Genomic DNA, 18,133 nt, shown 5'->3' with positions numbered 1-18,133 from the left:
TTTTTTTTAATGTTTATTTTTGAGAGAGAGCAGAAGCAGGGGAGGAGCAGAGAGAGGGAGACTACATTCGAAGCAGGTACCAGGCTCTGAGCTGTCTGTGCAGAGCCCAACACGGGGTTTGAACTCCCGAACCTCAAGATCATGACCTGAGCCGAAGTTGGATGCTTAACTGACGGAGCCACCCAGGCACCCCTAAAGAGACTTTTATGAGACCAGAGGATGGGTACTTATAATAAAATGCCACTACTTGAGGGTTTCCACTGGCTTTTTATCTGTCTTCATTCTCTGTCCTCTGTTGCCTTTGGTAATATATGTAACAAACATCTGTGTGTCTAATATATATATCAGACATTGATAGGCCCTGGGGCTATAAAATTGAACAGGACAAAAATAGTTGCCTTCAAGTTTAGAAGCTAAGACTGGGAGTTACAAAACAAAGTGAAAAGAATTAACAGCTAAGTTGAGAGAAAAGAGTGCACCTTTTTTTTTTTTTTTTTTAATTCTGACCTGCTTGCAGCTGTGACCTGCTTTTGGTTAAAATTTTTCGGAGTGCCCCCATCAGTGACGCTTTTGCCTCATTTCCTTAGTTCGAGGTGTTGTCTAAGGTTCAGTTTTCTGCCCTGTTTACTTGCCCTCGGGTTTCATCCACTGTTGAGGTGCCTAACATGTTCAAGAAATACTTAGTACGCACAAAGAGTGGGCAGGCACAGACAATACCCTAAATTGTCTTAACATCTGGACTTCAAAAGCCTCTAATCCCCACAAAAAGGAAATCTAGACTCGTATCACAGTGACTTGAGGCTCCATTGTAAAATAATGGAACTGACTCACCATCTTTGGAGGCAAAAATACAGTGGAGTTTCTGCATTAAGCCAAAGTTTTGAACCAAATAACTTAGGTCTAAGATCTTCAACTGCTGGTAGGATATTTTTATTTGGAAATGCCATAATTCCCTCAGTCAACATAAAAAATCCATCTGATTTTTTCACCTCCCTCTTCAGCTCTTTAACTTCATCACTCACAAGAGCCTGTCCAGTTTTCCTTTACAATCATTGCTACTATATTAATCCAGGCTTTCATCACCTGGTACCTGGACTGTTCTATTAGTCTTCTAATTTGAGTCCCTGCCTTCAACTCTGGTCTCTCTCTAAAGGGATCCATATTGCTTGTCTTAAAATACAATTTTCAGGGGCACCTCGGTGGCTCAGTCCGTTAGGCGGGGACTTCAGCTCAGGTCATGATGTCGCGGTCCATGGATTTGAGCCCCGTGTCCACTCTGGGCTGGCAGCTCAGAGCCTGGAGCCTGCTTCGGATTCTGTGTCTCCCTCTGTCTCTGCCCCTCCCCTGCTTGCTGTCTCTTTCTCACATAATAAACATTAAAAAAAAAAAAAAAACAACAAAACAATATTCATCTTATTGCATCCCTACCCATAATTTTAACTAACCCCCAATTACCTGCAAAGTTGAATTGGTATTCCTAATCTATTTCCCGCCTCTTTCATTCATGGTGTGGGAAATGCCAGGGTGCCTACTAGCCAGTTGGGCCCTTCCTCCTTTCTGAGACACCACCTATCTTGCCGCTGCAAGGTATGACACCCGTCTTGCGTCCCTGAGATACTCCAGGAAGCCCCTGGTCTACAGTACCTAGGCCTCTGCATGCCTATAGCCCTTAATTCGTTCAGCCAACAGCTTTTCGGCATCAGTTGTTGGTGGGCTGTAGTGCGTCACCGCTGTTTATGGCCTCGATTGCTATTTACCTTTTCAATTAGGATTCCACTGAGAGCTTCTGGAACTAGTTAGTACCAGGTCTCCACCATCATAACAAATCATGAATTAGTATCTTCCCTTTTCAGGGGCTGTTCCCCGAGCCTGGCTCTAACTGAATAGGCCAGAACTTAGCGGTCGCAGGATCTGACCCTCTGCGGCAGAACCGCGCAATCACGGCGCAGGTGAGGGAGCCGGCAGAGCCAGAATCCTATTCCATCCTCTCCGCTGCTCCGCCGGCGCTTCGCGGCGCGTGCGGGCGGCAGTGCTCGGCCTCCAGGACTACTTTTGGCCCTCGGCAGCCGCCGTCCGCAGCGCCCAGCTGAGCCCACAGGCCCTCGGAGGACACCTGCCGTGGCTGCGCCGCGCTGCCGTGACCCGCGCTCTCCGCGCAGGTGGGTTTTCCCCGCCTCTCTGGGGCCCGGGGCGCCGCTCCACCGTAGGGAGAGCGCCGGAGGGACCTCGTCCCCCGCGGAGACCCCGGCCCGCGTCTCTCGCGCGCCACCGCGCTCGCCCTCGGATTGGACCCGGCTCCGCTCTCCCGGCCCCGCCGGGGTGCTGCGGCCCCACGAGGGTCTGTCTCCCTTCAGCGCTGCCCTCGCACCTTCTCCCGTGCTCCCCGGACCCCGGCTTAGCCTAGCCTGGCGGGAAGCTGAGCTCACCGCCCCCGCAGGGCCTCGGCTGCGGAGGGTCGCTGGCGCCCTCCATCACCGCGGGAGTCTGTTCGGCTCTTGGTTGAATGTAGATTAACAAACAGCCCATCTCCCAGTTTCTAGGCCGTCGGGGATTTAACACCTCATCTGGAGTTGAGTTTGAACTAATATCATGGTTAAAAGCACTGAGCTATGGAGGCTCAGTGGGGTTCATATCTCGGCCCCAGCCAGTTTTCTTCCCGGTGAAATGTATATAATAATAGTACCTGTTGCACAGAACCGTTATGAGAAGTGAGATTTGCCCGTCAAATGCGCAGGACTAAACGCAGTTTCTACTTCTGTCAAGGGCTTTCCCCACAAACGGGAAAACGGCTTTGACCAGCAGGTGGCAGTGGTGACTGTATAATATGATGTGCAGCGAGTCCGAAGTTACCTGGTGTTGCCTCAAGCGTTTAGAGGCCCCCTCTAAAGAGGGTCTTGGCTGAGAATCTTGGCTGAATTGGCAGCTTTAAACTCTCTTCAGGCTGGAAAGTACATTAGAGATTGAGGAATACTACCTACTATTTTTGTAGGTTGCGACTAACCTGACGGTGATTTCCTTAAGCAGTTTACAATGGGTCCCAAGTTTCTTCCCTCAAGTTCAGTGTTACATTAAAAACAATACAAAACAAAACCAAAAACTTTTCTGCCACTTTGCTAGCCTGTTGGGATGGCACTTTGAATATGTGTTAGAATTGTATTGGAAACCACAGAATTAACATGGATGTCTACGTTCATTAAACATATTATCAAGCACTTTACTCTATGCCAGACATTGTTCTGGCACTAGTTAGTTATAACATGGTGAACAAAGCAGACACAGTACAAGCTCTCCTGGAGTTTACTTATTGGTGGTTGAGACCAACAATGTAAATGTAAATAAACACATAACAATAAGTTACCAAGGAGAAAAAAAATTGAGACTGATTTTGGTTGGGTGGCTCACCTCCCTGAGGGGGTGAGACACTTAGCCCAGAAAGATGTGAAAAGGAGCCAGTCATGCAGAGAATGAAAGGGAGAACATTTAAAGTATCGGAAACAGAGTTTAAAAAAGCTCTGAGGTAATAAAAAGCCAGGAAATGAAAGAAAGGAAAAAAAAATGTGGCTGCAGCGTAATGAATAAAGGGGGAAAGTAGCAAGAGACGAAGTTGAAGTGGAAGGATGAGCCGTTAAGCAGGATCATAAAGGGTTTGAGTGCAATTTTGTTTTGAGTGCAATAGAAGTCATTGGAAGATTTGAAGCATGGAATGCCAAAATTCTATATTTTTTTTATTTTAAAAGTTCACTTCTGCTGCTATGTAAAGAGTTAATTGGGTGATGGTAGAATAAAGAGAAACATTTGGAAGATTGTCGCAGTAATGCAGGTGAGAGATGACGGTGTCTTCAGATAGAATGGTGGTGGTGGAGCTAGAGAAAAGTAAACAGGTTAAGAGACATTTTTGGGGTGAAATCAGGAAGCCTTAATGATGAATTAGAAGGGAATAAGGGACAAGAAGGAATTGAGGGTGACTTTCAGGTTCCCAGGTTGAGCAGTTGGGGGGATAGTGATACCATATACTGAGATGAAGAAAAATGGAGAAGGAACAGATTTAGGGGAAGGAGGTGGTAGAATGGAGAATTCCGCTTTAGACAGACTGACTTAGGTATCTTTGCTATATCCAAATAGAAATGTTTGATGAGCAGTTACATATAAGAACTTGGCGCTCAGAGTTGAGAAATTTGTGTTGGTGGTATGAATTTAGGGGTCATCAGCGTACGGATGAAAAGCCAAGGGAATGGATGAGGTCACTGAGAGGTTATCCAATTTGATGGTTATCATCACCATTGGGCCTGTGGCAACCAGTGTGTTTAAATATCTTTTTGGGGTTAAAGCATTAGATTTTAGTAATTGGGTAAGTGAACTGTCCTTGCAGATCTACAGATGGTCATGCATGTGTCACCCTGTATTGCCCTGAAATGCCCCCATTCCAGGGTGGGGAGAGAGAAACAAGAACTCGTGTCCACAGGTGCTTCCTAGATCTGGCCCTTAAGCTTGCTGATTTCTATTTTTAGTAAGCTGAGGGTTATGTCAGTTTTCTGCCACCTACAGGACGGACCATGAAGCTAAAGGAGCTTGAACGGCCTGCTGTCCAAGTGTGGAGCCCAGCCAGCCAGTGCCCTGTGTATCTCGCCACAGGTATGATGATACTGTGGACTAGGATCCACTGGAAGTACATAGGTCAAAGGGAAACTTAATATTCAGAATTCTTTATTGAGCTTCAGAGAAAGATTTAGAGTCATGAAAAGGTGGGGTTCGCTTGCAGGATAAGCAAGGGGACATTAGGTGTTTGGGGTACCTGGGGGCAGCCTTGAATTATGGTTCAAGCTTGAGCACCTCCTGTTTTCTTGCTTTCTTTGGAGTTACCACTTGAAAAAGGATATACCCAGTCCTCTCCTGTTCCTCTGCCTCTCCCTAACCATTTATACCCCAAATCCATGCATGTATTTTTGCTTATATGCTGCCTCTTCCTAACTTTTCTTGTGCCTAGGAACATCTGCCCAGCAGTTAGATGCCTCCTTTAGCACAAATGGCACCTTGGAAATCTTTGAGGTTGATTTCAGGGACCCCTCCTTGGAGTTGAAATGCAAGGGAGTCCTTTCTGCCTCAAGCAGGTACCATGTCTGAATTGTTGATGTGTGTGCAGGGCAGCTCCTGATGTAGACTGAGAATTCTGGGAGCAAGGTGTGCTTCTCAAGGCTCATAAGGATATCTATTAGGTGAAGGACCTTCACCAAGTTGGGGAGAAGTTAACTCTGGGTTTATTTTACCAAAGGATTTTAAAAATACCCACTCTCACTTTTTTGGTCAGCAGCGGCATCAGGCAGAGTCGTGTGTTAGAGACTCCTCACCCAAGCCTGGACCCATACGTGCCTGATCTCTCTCTGAGCCCAGAGATGTTGGCTTCTTCCTCCCTTGGCTCTTGTGAAGATAACCTTACACAATATCTCCTTTTCTGCCAATGGGAAGAGAATGAATGAGCCTCTCCTCATTGTGGTTAGGCACTGATTGGGTACTCTTGGATTTCATGGCTCTGGCAGGCTTACAGGCCTGAGTACAGGCATTCACAGAGCACATGTATACAGGTCAGGCACTATGCGAGGGACTCTGTATATCTTATTCATTCCTCAAAATGAGCCTGAGCAATAAAATACCATTATTCCCATTTTGCATAGGAGGGAACCGAAACTCTGGGAAGCTAGGATTTACACATAGGTCTGATTCCAAAATCTACCTTCTTTCGATTATTCAACTTCTCTTTTATAGGTTTTTTAAAGATGTGGCTTACAGTCTGAAGCAGTGGTCTCCAAATTTTCATACCACTGGGGAAAATGTGAATATTCACTATACTCAAGTTATAGAGGCAATATAAATAATATACATGCATTACTCTACTATTAAAAAGTGCCATTTCCATAATTTTATAGATTAAAAATATAAGTCTTTTTCCTACAGAGAATTATCTTGTCCATCCCTCTTTAGAGATTACTGGTCAAAATGCAACTTTGCATTCTCTTATGAATGTTTTGGTCCATCTGAGAGATAAATTAAGATATTTAGATAGAAGTACCCTCTTTTTTCTTTACATGGGTTAGCCCAATAATGAAAGGTTAGTTATCGTTCTCCCTTTCTTGAGCCCCTATATCACTTTCTGACAGTATCCTTTATTTTACAGTTTTTTTATATCTTTGTATTTCCAGTATCTTTCCCTTTGAAGAGCAGCCACTAGAGGGTTTACCAATAATGATGAGATATTCTTAGCCTCTAAGCAAGCATTTCAGAAAGGGCTCCTGAAAGAGGGGAGCTAATTCAATAACATTTATGCTCCTGGACTTAAGAAGAGGGGCAATGGGTAAGAGCTCCTATCCTCAGCCAGCCAAGCAACAGCTTTAGCACAGTAGTGGCTCCTTAGGGCTAATAGTTCCTAAGAAAGAAACAATATAGTTGCTTAAGAAACCTTGAAATTGAATCCTAAGATCCCTGTGGGCAGAGATTTTTGTCTGTTTCATTCACTGCTGTATCTCTAACTCCTAAAACATCACCTGGCATTTGATGCTTAAGGATTATCTGTTAAATGAATGAGCGATGCTAGAAATGTCTGGATTACCAAACTGAGCACTCATATCCACCATTTCAGTTAGTTAAAGTTATTCTTCAGTTAATGTTAGTGCCCTGAGAGCTTTTCAAAGGTGACGATCGGTTTGTTTTGCAGCCAACTAGGCTGAAGGGACCCTTTTTGAAATGTTGGTACTCAAATCAGGAATTGTAAACTTCACTTCATACCCTGTTTGATCCTGCAGAGATTGGGAGCTATACCCAAAATAAATAGTGCAGCTAACACTATTGATAGTGTGTCATCTCTATTTTCTTTTCTACCTCTATAATTGTGTGCAAAGATTGAGTTGCATTTCCAAAGACCTAAGGAACTATCTTTGACATAGATCTATAGGGTGTTGTTGAAGAAATCATCTTAGACACCCGAGGGCCTAAGGCACCCACTTCTTTCTGTTCCAGCCTGGGTTCAGTCACTTACTCAGAAATCCACATCTCAAACTATTGACCAAGATGATCGAGGTAGAGAGAGGGCTGCCTGTTCTTTGCTTTATACTTTCCTCTTTCTTTTCTGTGCCATCTTTTGCGTGGTTTAGTGGAAAGCACAGTTGTATTGGGTTGCATCCTTGGCTAGAGATAGGTGACTTTGTGCAAATGGAGGTCGTAGGTTTCCTCACTTACATATAAAGAAGAGGTTGTACAAGAAGACTAAGAACCTACTGAGCTCTAAATTCAGGTATTATGTTCAGTGTTTCCTTCTCTTCCTTTTTTGTATCATAATCTCTTTTCTTTTTCCTTTCCTTTTTTTTTTTTTTTTTTTTTTTTTTTTTAAAGAAAGCTTCCTTGGGTCTCACCATTATTACCTAACACATACTTTTCAAAATCTTCCCCCATCCTTTGCCTGCCCTTTTCACCAGACGCATGCCTCAACCACATTTGAATCCTGAAGATCCCCTTATATCAATTCATGAGGCATCAGAAAATATTATGTATTTAGAAATATCTGACAGAAAGAGAAGTCCTCTGAAACACTGGTGTGGGGGTGGATAAGGGACCACCTCAAGCTGTAAATAGACTGAAGAGAGGGAATGGATTAAAGCCAGTGGATGCATCAGAATCAATATGGATTAGCACATGCATTGAAGCAAGTGATGTTTGGTTTGTTAGATGAATCTCACTCAAGAATAAAGGTTTTTGGGAGAATAATACGTTATTTATGAATTGTCTTAATGAAACGAGGACTTAGCTGCTGTGGCTGAATGAGGTCAGAGACCAGTGTGTGATGTGCAATACTCCACCCTCTGTCTGCACTGAGGGTCTAGATCTTTTTGTGGCCTCTGTACCTCTGTATGACCTATTCTCTAGTAACGTGAAGACAGTAGGTGATCTATCTTCCAGCACCTTTATAGTAGTTCTGGCTACTTGGGGAACCCTATGGCCTCTCTTTGGGTGCCTGTGTAAGGAACAACACCAAGCAGAAAAAGATCACTTTGTGTACTTTTCTTAGTTTTTTTTAAAAAAAAATTTTTTTTCAACGTTTTTTATTTATTTCTGGGACAGAGAGAGACAGAGCATGAACGGGGGAGGGGCAGAGAGAGAGGGAGACACAGAGTCGGAAACAGGCTCCAGGCTCCGAGCCATCAGCCCAGAGCCCAACGCGGGGCTCGAACTCCCGGACCGCGAGATCGTGACCTGGCTGAAGTCGGACGCTTAACCGACTGCGCCACCCAGGCGCCCCAGCTTTTCTTAGTTTTCCCATTTCCAAGGTTTGCCTTCCTTAGAGATTACATCAAGATCACAGAGTGGAGAGAACGTGGGCTTTGTTGTTGGATAGGCCTGGGTTCAGATCCCAACGCTGCCATCTAATATCCTCTTGGGCACATTGTTTAACTTCTCTGGCCCTGTTTTTCTCTGCTGTAAATTTGGGATACATGGGCACGTATTAGCTGGTGCATATTAGGCTTCAGAAAAGAAGTTCTCTCAGACAGCCACTGCTTCACTTCACTGTCTTCATTCTCCAACTTGAGCCCTGCCCTCACTGCTCTTTTTTTTTTAATGTGTGTGTGTGTGTGTGTGTGTGTGTGTGTATGTGTGTGTTGAGAAAGACAGAGCATGAGCAGAGGAGGGGCAGAGAGAGAGGGAGACACAGAATCCAAAGGAGGCTCCAGGCTCTGAGCTGTCAGCACAGAGCCCGATGTGGGGCTCAAACTCACCGACTGTGAGATCATAACTGGAGCCGAAGTCAGACACTTAACTAACTGAGCCACCTAGGTGTCCCTTCACTGCTCTGACTTTTAAGGAAACTTGGATTCCCTCAGCTAGTTTGGCTTGTTTTCACTTTAGTTCAGTAACATGAGGTTGGAATTTTTTTAATGTTTATTTTATTTATTTTGATAGCAAGCGATCAGAGGAGGGGCAGAGAGAGAATCCCAGGCAGCCTCTGCACTGTCAGGGCAGAGCCCAATGTGGGGCTTAAACTCACAAACTGTGAGATCATGACCTGAGCCAAAATCAGGAGTCAGTTGCCTAACTGAGTCACCCAGACCCCCTCTGAGGTGGTTATTTTTAAAAAGGAACCTTACTAAGCAAATAAAAGCAAAATCCCAAACAAAGAAGTACATAAATTATGGAAGAAAGAATTTACACAACACATGTTCCTAGTTATAAATTAGCTAAAGCTTGGCCTCAGCTGAGCTTAGCTAGGATGGCCTTTTGATCTCTCAGGCCTCAATTTATTCTCTTTAACCTTGTCTTTTTCTCTCCGCCAGGAGCATAGCCATGAGCTGGTCGTGGGGCTGGTTCTGTCTTCATGAATTTCAGTGTCTTCCCCTACTGGTCTAGGCTGGTATCAATCTGATGTATCCAACACAGGGGTTCTCAACCCTGTTTGCTTGTTACAATCACCTGGGGGCTCTTGTTAAAAATGTAGATTCTGGGGGCGCCTGGGTGGCTCAGTAGGTTAAGCGTCTGACTTCGGTTCAGGTCATGATCTTGCGGTTTGTGAGTTTGAGCCCCGTGTTGGGCTCTGTGCAGACAGCTCAGAGCCTGGAGCCTGCTTCAGATTCTGTGTCTCCCCTCTCTCTGCCCCTCCTATGCTCATGCTCTGTCTCTCTCTGTCTCTCAATAATAAGTAAATGTTAAAAAAATTTTTTAAAAATGTAGATTCTGAGGGCCTGTCTCTGGAAATTCTGCTTTGCAAGGTCTAAGTAGGAAAGTAAAGAATCTGTTTTTTTCTTTTTCTTTTTTTATTTTAGAGAGAAAGAGAGAGTGCAAGTGAGGGAGAGGGGCAGAGGGGGAGACAGTCTTAAGCATGCTTCCTGTTCAGTGTGGAGCCCGATGCAGGGCTCGATCCCATGACCTTCAGATCATGACCTGAGCCAAAATCGAGAGTCGGACAGTCAACCCCCTGAGCCACCCAGGTGCCCCAAGAATCTGTACTTCTTTGATGCTGTATACTGCCCCTTATCACCATCTCCGTGGGAACCTCTTCAGCAGAGAATTGCACCTGTATTCTCATGTTTTGAAAGTTCCCATCATTCCATGCAAACTCTTCCTATACCATCTCTTTAAATCTCTTCTAATCTCTGGAAATCCTATTTTCAAGCCAAAGGCCATCTTGTTTTTTAACTTTTAAACTATTCAAACATAGAAAGTTGTAGAATAGTACAATGAACAATTGTATACTTTTACCTAGATTTATCAGTAGTTAATATTTTGTTGCATTTGCCTGCATTCCGTGCACTCTTTTTCTGCGTGCACATGTGTGCGTACACACACACACACACACACACACACACACACACTGTTCCCTGACCATTTGAAGAGCAGAGATGATTGACATTCCTTGAGTCCGTTGAATGATCATGTCCTGGTCCTTGCTTAACTTGTCCTAGCCGTTCTCACTCTCCTAGATGTTCTCTTTCATGTCCTATTTGGGCTCTAGGCTCACTCTCACTGGTGAAATGGTTAACCATAGGACTGTACTTTCTACATGCTTACAGAAAGAAAATCATTTTGTCACACTCTGTGTTCTGCATTTTGGTCACTCTAACTAGGCTTGTTCTCTAACTCTTTGGTGACTCCCCCTTGAGGTCTCAGGTGCCTTTGTCTTTGGTCTGTATGCCAGGTGCTGTGATCATACTGACGTTCCTGTGACATCTACCACCCCCATGTGAGTTTTTCACTGGCCATATTCTCCTCTGGTTCCTGTGAGACTTATTATGGGTTTCTTTAGTTATTTTGTTGACTTGCCCTCAGCCCACACTGACCTCTAGCCCCAGGGTGACATGGCAGCCTCTTGAACCAATGTGGCACACGTTCTTCTGCCCTATTGAGATCAGTGCAATGTTAGAACACATGGCCTTTTGGACAGTACCTTTAGAGCCACTGTTTGTGTCAGCTCTGCTCTGACCTGGTCTCAAATGGTGTTCAACTCTTCACTTCTAACAGGTTGGTGCTGCCTAATGACTGGTCAAACAGGTTCCTGCCTGGTCACCCCACTCAGTTTCTTGGCTGATGTTTCCCAGGGTGTGGGAACATTTCATTCCAGTTAGGGATCTTATGACATCATTCAATGTGAAATCTGGCTTCCCCGAAGGGCTGTGGAAATACCCTTGGCTAGCAGCTGTGAAATGGAGGACAAGACTACCTTTAAGGCTTTGGGGATTTTACATGGCTTCCCTAGGGGCTTTGTAGAGGACCTAACTTTGCAGGGGCCCAGGATCCATCTTTTCCTTTTGTGTAAATGCAGGCCAGAAAGCCAGAAGTGTTTCCCAAGAGATGTGTTTATTCTTTTTGCTTCTGTGTTTCTAGGGCTGGCCGGCTACAGCCATAGAGCAGATCCAGTGGGCTAGTCACATGGGAGAGACACAAGGTGGAATGATCCTTGGGTCCCTTCTCACTTACAGCTTGAGAGGGAAGAGAGGACAACAGTTGTTGGTGTAGGGAACCTGCTTCTAGTCAGGTACAGAAGAGTTTGGATCTTCCTGTAAACAGAATACAGTCTTTTATGATGGTTAAGGGATCAGACTCTAAAATAAATGGGCCAGACTTTATACCTTGATTCCACCACTTCCTAGGTGTCAAATAGGGATAAAACTACTAACTGTATATACAGAAATTCATATATTTTCTGTGTCTCAGTTTCCTCAATTGAAAATGGAGTTAGTAATAATACCTTATAGAGTTATTGAATATTAAATCAGTGAATACATGTGAAGCACTTAAAACAATGCTTCATACGTAGGAACTGTTTAATAAGTGTTAGTTGTTACTGTTATTTGAGTTGTGAGGATTAAGTGAAGTAATTTATTTGAAATATGTATCACTGGCCCTATATAACCCTAATAATGTTAATTTAGGGGGAAAAAAAAGCCTGGCCTCCTCACTTCTAGTGTAACAAAGATGGAATATTTTTCAGAGAAAGGGCAGGACCAAAGTGAGGACACCTCTGTTGTGTGTCTGGTAAGTGAGGGAGAAAGGCAGGCCTGTCTTGGGGTGGGGATGCCTGCATAATGGCAGAGGCTGACAGAGATGCCTGCTCTCTGCCTATTAACATGGTTCTGAGTTGGTGCTAATGCCAGTTTCTCCTCTTTGTAGGTTTTACAAGCTGATCTGGGGGAGCTTTGGCAATGGGCTTCTGGAAGCCTCCGGGGTTATTGCAGGCGGAGGGAACAATGGCATGCTTACTCTATACAATGTGACCCACATCCTGTCTTCGGAGAAGGAGCCTGTGATTGCCCAGAGGCAGAAGCACACGGGGGCTGTCAGAGCCCTTGACTTTAATCCTTTCCAGGTACTGCATTTCAGTTGGTCAGACATGGCCAAGCCATGGAGTAACAATTCTGTATGGAAACATTCACTTGTGGCCTCCAGTCTGTAACTCTGAGCCCTTCCCAGACTGTTAGGGGAGAGGCTTTGGAAACCCCACATGTGGGTCTCTTTCCCCCTTTCCTGCTCTCACTTCTTCCTGGGGTGGTGTTTCTCCAAAGACCTGTTCTTCATACAGGGCCACCTCCTGGCCACAGGGGCCAGTGATTCTGAAATCTTCATTTGGGATTTGAATAACCTAAATGTGCCAATGACCCCAGGATCCAAGTCACAGGTAAGGAGGCTCCTAGGGCAGCTGATTTTCCCAGGGAGAGTCTTGAATCCTGGAGGCAGCCAGAGCACAGGAGGTTTTGGACTTTACCACTGGAGGGCAATAAAGCTCCGCAAACGAACACATTTTACCAGCCAGCCATTAGCAGCAATGGAGGGGAGGGTGTGCGCGTGGTGGGGTGGTTTGTGGTCATTAACTGTCCTAGGGTTTCTGGAAGGAAGATGAAGAAGGGCAGTGGGAGGCATTGAGAAAAGAAGTGTGAGTACGATTTATCATAGTAGAGCTCAGGCAGGGTAGAGTAGGACCCTAAGCTCAGGAAGTAGGGCTAAGAGTAGGACACCCAGATATACTCTTGTCCTTTTTGTGAGGTGGGTCAGCTTTGCCTCTGTATCTAGTTCTCCATGCAGTTGGGGTCCTGTGCATATCTGTCTCTGAGTGTACCTACCTGTCAGTCTATAACTGGGTCTGTCTTTTTGCTTCCTGGCTCTTCTCTGTCTTATGCTTACAGTATTGTGAGGTAAGTTAAGTATAAATTTGATAGTACCCTGTGCCCTAAAAATAGCAATGGCTGTTCTTTCTGCCTCATTTTCTCTGAGGGTCTTATGTGTCTGTGTTTCCCTTTCTTCCTCCTCCTCTCCCTCTCTCTCTGTCATAGATAAGAGGCCTGTTTTAAATCTTGACTTTATTCTCTCAGGAGCAACTTGGGATAGGAGTAAAATCCAAGTGTGCCTGCCCTTCTCTCAATTTCTACACCAGTACCCCCAAAGGATCCTCTCTAGAAAATTTAACCCCCGGCTCCCTGATACTATCTGGGTTTGGGAAGCTCATGTCTGCTCTTGGGCTTTCTGTGGGTGGTTGGGAGCAGTGGAACAGCAAATGTCTCTTGGTCCAGGGGATGACAAGTTGTTCTCCACCCCTCCCCCCATCCTGCCACAGCAGCCTCCAGAAGACATCAAAGCACTCGCTTGGAACCGGCAGGTTCAACACATTCTGGCTTCTGCTCACCCCAGCGGCAAGGCAGTTGTGTGGGATCTCAGAAAGAATGAACCTATCATCAGAGTCAGCGATCATAGCAACAGGGTGAGTTCTGGAGGCAGAATGCAGGGTTGGGCTCTGGCTTCTCCCTCATGCCTGGGCTTTGGAGCTGTTCTTCCCCAGGCCAGGGTTCTGCTTTCAGCTGCTACACTTGCAGACTTAGCCTCTTATCAGATTTCCTGTTGAGAGTGAATGCTTAGGGAAGCTAAACAGAGCTGATCTGGAGGCTTCTAATATTCATTACTTACTCATGGTCATCACACAGAAGAGACACAAAACCTGCCCTATTCCAACTGGGCAGAAAAGGTTCATAATCAGAAGAGTCAGGTTACATCACCCTTTGGGGTCTGCTTTGTTCACAGATGCACAGCTCAGGCCTGGCCTGGCACCCAGAGATAGCCACCCAATTGGTGCTCTGCTCAGAAGATGATCGTCTTCCAGTGATTCAGCTGTGGGATTTGCGCTTTGCCTCCTCTCCCCTGAAGGTGCTGGAGAGCCACAGCAGGTAATATCTCAAACTCTGTCTACTTTTTTGGCAGACGGTATGGCATAACTGACCTGGGTAGGAGGCAGTGAATGCCTCACTTTAGTTACCAAACATCCTCCCTGCCTTCAAAGCCATTCCCAGTGAACAGTTTCCCAATCCTAGCTCTAGCCCCAACAAAGAGGAGTTTCTTGAGATGGTAAGGTTATGGAGAAGAACCTGAGATTTGATTTAACTTCCAGAAATTGGAGTGTGGATGGGGTCATGACAAATATTTGGAGCCAATGTTTAGTCCTCCTGGGAGAGTCCAGGATAATGTTAATCTCTTTAGGTGGTGGGTGAGGTTATCTCCTCCAAGACGTCTCCTTTTTTTTTTTTTTTTTTTTTTTTAGTTTCTTTATTTTGAGAGAGAGAAGGGGAGAGAGAGAGGGAGACAGAGAATCCCAAGAAAGCTCCACACTGTCAGCACAGAGCCTGACATGGGGCTTGATCTCACAAACCACAAGATTATGACCTGAGCCAAAACCGAGAGTCAGATGCTTAACTGACTAAGCCACCCAGTCACCCCTTTTCAGTAAGACTTTTCAGTAAGAAAACCTTGGCTCCTGTTTATCCTCCGAACAGGCCTGCCCCTGAAGCTGTAACTCTTAGGCCCCTAGCAGAGAAAACAACCCCACACTGTTCGTTCTTACTAAAGGTCTATGTTGCTTTTATGCCTTCTTGGGGACTTTTAAGAGTTAGATCCTCACTCCTCACATGGGCTAAAAAGCACACATAGGGATGGGTGCTTGAGTGACTCATGCTGATTCACAGTCGCTACTCTACAGTCAGGGAAGAGAAGCGGGCCATCCTGCAGGGAACTGTGAGAGGCAGAATGATACAGTGCATAGTGCCCAGGCTCTGGGGTTTGACGTGTCCTGGCTGTATGGCTGCTGAAGGTTCCTTAATTTTTCAAAGCCTCCTTTTCCTCATTTGTAAAATGAAATCAGGCCACTCATTTTATAGGGATGAGATATATCCAAGATATGTATGACACTCTACTCCTAGTGGGCATTCAACAAATGTTAGTTCCTCTTTCCCTTCCTTTTTAGGGGGATCTTGTCAGTGTCGTGGAGCCAGGCTGACCCTGAGCTGCTGCTCAGTAGTGCCAAGGACAACCAGATCTTGTGCTGGAACCTGGGGAGTGGTGAGGTAGGCCGGCCTTTCTGTGGGCATGCTGGGAGAGGAGATGAGCTGTGTGTTCTGCATTGTTTTACCTAAGTCAAGGTTTCCCTAATGGTTGGGTTTCTTCACAGGTAGTATATAAGCTACCCACACAGAGTAGCTGGTGCTTTGATGTGCAGTGGTGCCCTCGGGACCCTCCAGTGTTCTCTGCTGCCTCCTTCGACGGCTGGATCAGTTTGTACTCCGTGATGGGTAGGAGCTGGGAAGTCCAGCAGATCAGACAGGCTGACAAGGTTTGAAGGGCTTGGTGGAGAATGCTGGAGGGAATGCTGTCTCTATGTTGGGGGAGAGAGAAGGACGAATGGCCTGGGAAGAAGTGGGGACTATTGGAGACTGGGAAGCCAGGGGCCTGGGTTGGGAGGGCTGCACCTTTGCTCTAGTGCCCATCTTCCTGGGAGGATGTCAATTTCTGCCACAATACAAAAGAGGTCTTCACCTTGACGCTTGCTCTTGGATGTTCTCTGTAGTATTTCAGGGACACTGGACCTCTATGGTGGAATCGTTATTTTGGAAGTGCCTTATCTCCCTTTCTCCTATAGATCTGTTCTGTGTCTACACTCCACTGTAGACCTTGGATACAGTAGGCTTTCCAAGAGCCTACTGCATGGGAGTTTTACTCTCACTACCAGTTCCCTAGAAAATGGGAGTCTAGCCTTTGTGGGCCAGATTGGATGTTTCACGGATTTCCCCCAAACTTGTAGATGCAGCACCACTTCAAGTTGGTGTCCTTTTGCCCTCAGATCTCTTCTTCCTTCAGCAAAGGCCAGCCTCTCCCACCATTGCAGGTGCCAGAGCAAGTGGCCCAAGCATCATCGATACCTCCTCTAAAAAAACCCCCCAAATGGATGAGAAGGCCAGCAGGTGTTTCATTTGCTGTAAGTGTAGTGTGTGTTGGGGGGGTGGGTAGTGCATGGTTGTATGTGTGTATGTGTTTGTGAAGCCTGTTGCGTGCCCAGCATGGAGCTGTGTTCTGTAGGAGATTCATTCCTACTGCCTGTGTCTCAGATCAGGTCCCACCTTCATGCTCAGGCAGAGTTACTGTAGCTTTCCTTTCTACCCCTTCGCCTAGCGTACTGTGCTGGTCCTGTCTAAAGGGAATTGAGCGCTTTAGACTGCTCGGTTATGGAGAACTGCTTGAGATTCCACCTGATCTTTCTCTAACTCTTACGTGTTTGGACTGGTAGTGAGTCCAGACATGTAAGGGTTAGAATACAAAGCAGGAAAGAAAAAAGTGTAGATTCCATCCTGTCCCTCCTCTGCTCAAAACCTTTGGCCCCCATTGTCTTATGGACTCAAGGCCAAATGTACACAGGGCCGCACTTACCTTTCCAGTTTTTATTCCCCCTTATTCTTATGTGTTTCATGTGCTCCAGTTATATATGACTTCTTTCTGTTCCACAAATAACTCCTCAGCTTTGCTGCTTTTGCCTGTACCCTGCCCTTCAACTGCTCTCCTGAGCCATTGAATCCTACCGTACCTTTTCATGTTCTTTTGCTTAAATACCACCCCCTCCATGATGTCCATCTTTAAACCCTTGTCAGACTTCACTTTGAGGATTTATCCTCCTATAATGATACACTTTACTTGGACTAAGGTTATTTACATACTCGGGTGGAGACCCTACTAAGTAATGGACTCCTGGAGGATAGGGACCACATTTTGTTCATTTTTATCCCTAAAGCAAGTGCTTCTCAAACTTTAATACACATACAGATCACCTGGAGATCTTACTAAAATTCGGATTCTGGTTCCTTTAGTCTAGGGTAGGACCCAAGATTCTGATTTCCAGTAAGTTCCCAGGTGATTCCCTTGCTGCTGGCCTGAGGAGAGGCAGGGCCCTAAAGCACTAGGTTAACCTAATGCTTTAAATATTAGGTGTCATTAGGGGCGCCTGGGTGGCTCAGTCGGTTAAGCGGCCGACTTCGGCTCAGGTCATGATCTCGCGGTCAGTGAGTTCAAGCCCCGCGTCAGGCTCTGTGCTGACAGCTCAGAGCCTGGAGCCTGTTTCAGATTCTGTGTCTCCCTCTCTCTGACCCTCCCCTGTTCATGCTCTGTCTCTCTCTGTCTCAAAAATAAATAAACGTTAAAAAAATTAAAAAAAAAAAAAGATAAATATTAGGTGTCATTTAAAAACAGATGTATCGAAGAAGTGATTCTTCTGTGCAGAGCCACCAGTTTTATTGTGGAGGCAAGGCCAACACACTCAAGAGGCAGGGAGGTGAAGAATTCTGATGTTGAAAGACCTACATTTCTTCGTTTGTTTTGTTTATTGATTTCAGGAGATAATTCTGTGTTTAATTGTTGAGGACTCACCATACCATTTTCCACAGCAGCTGCACAATTTAATATTTCCAACAATGCCTAGGAGTTTCATTTTCTCTGAATTAGCCCCAATACTTATTTAAAACCTTTTTTTTAAAGTTTTTATTTATTTATTTTGAGAGAGACAGAGAGAGAGAGAGAGAGTAGGGAAGGGACAGAGATAGGGGGAGAGAGAGAATCCCAAGCAGGCTCTGTGCCATCAGTTCAGAACCTAATGCGGGGCTTGAACTCATGAACTGTGAGATCATGACCTGAGCTGAGATCAAGAGTCGGACCCTTAACCACCTGAGCCACCCAGGCACCCCTCTGCCTTTTTTAATTGAAGTATAGCTGACACACAATGTTACATTAGTTTCAGGAGTACAACATAGCGATTCAGCAGATTTATACGTTCCGCTACATTCACAAGTGTAGCTACCAT

The 18,133-nt window shown here is 45.4% G+C and overlaps 1 protein-coding gene across 20 annotated transcripts in view; it reads left to right on the top strand.

Annotated features, from left to right (window-relative positions):
- The first annotated feature begins 1,681 nt into the window (after positions 1-1,681).
- The window catches only part of SEC31B (SEC31 homolog B, COPII coat complex component), a 37,193-nt gene continuing 20,741 nt past the window's right edge, over positions 1,682-18,133 (top strand). For 2 of the 20 annotated variants that reach the window (XR_006701650.1, XM_045438580.1), the window contains exons 1-11: positions 1,700-2,159; positions 4,546-4,632; positions 4,985-5,108; positions 12,145-12,340; positions 12,554-12,649; positions 13,155-13,163; positions 13,583-13,726; positions 14,044-14,186; positions 15,257-15,356; positions 15,461-15,622; positions 16,130-16,264. Coding sequence is in view for 19 of the 20 variants with exons in the window: in XM_045438580.1 (XP_045294536.1) it covers positions 4,554-4,632; positions 4,985-5,108; positions 12,145-12,340; positions 12,554-12,649; positions 13,155-13,163; positions 13,583-13,726; positions 14,044-14,186; positions 15,257-15,356; positions 15,461-15,622; positions 16,130-16,264 (1,188 nt within the window). In the remaining variant the exon portion in view is untranslated. Of the gene's footprint in view, positions 2,160-4,545; positions 4,633-4,984; positions 5,109-10,672; positions 10,718-11,358; positions 11,510-11,581; positions 12,010-12,144; positions 12,341-12,553; positions 12,650-13,154; positions 13,164-13,582; positions 13,727-14,043; positions 14,187-15,256; positions 15,357-15,460; positions 15,623-16,129; positions 16,265-18,133 lie in introns of those variants that run through there. The other 18 variants (XM_045438584.1, XM_045438588.1, XM_045438574.1 and 15 more) reach the window with 18 other exon arrangements.

This window comes from Leopardus geoffroyi, chromosome D2 (assembly GCF_018350155.1).
Source record: "Leopardus geoffroyi isolate Oge1 chromosome D2, O.geoffroyi_Oge1_pat1.0, whole genome shotgun sequence".
NCBI lineage: Eukaryota > Metazoa > Chordata > Mammalia > Carnivora > Felidae > Leopardus > Leopardus geoffroyi.
This window is presented reverse-complemented; position numbering and strand designations above follow the sequence as displayed.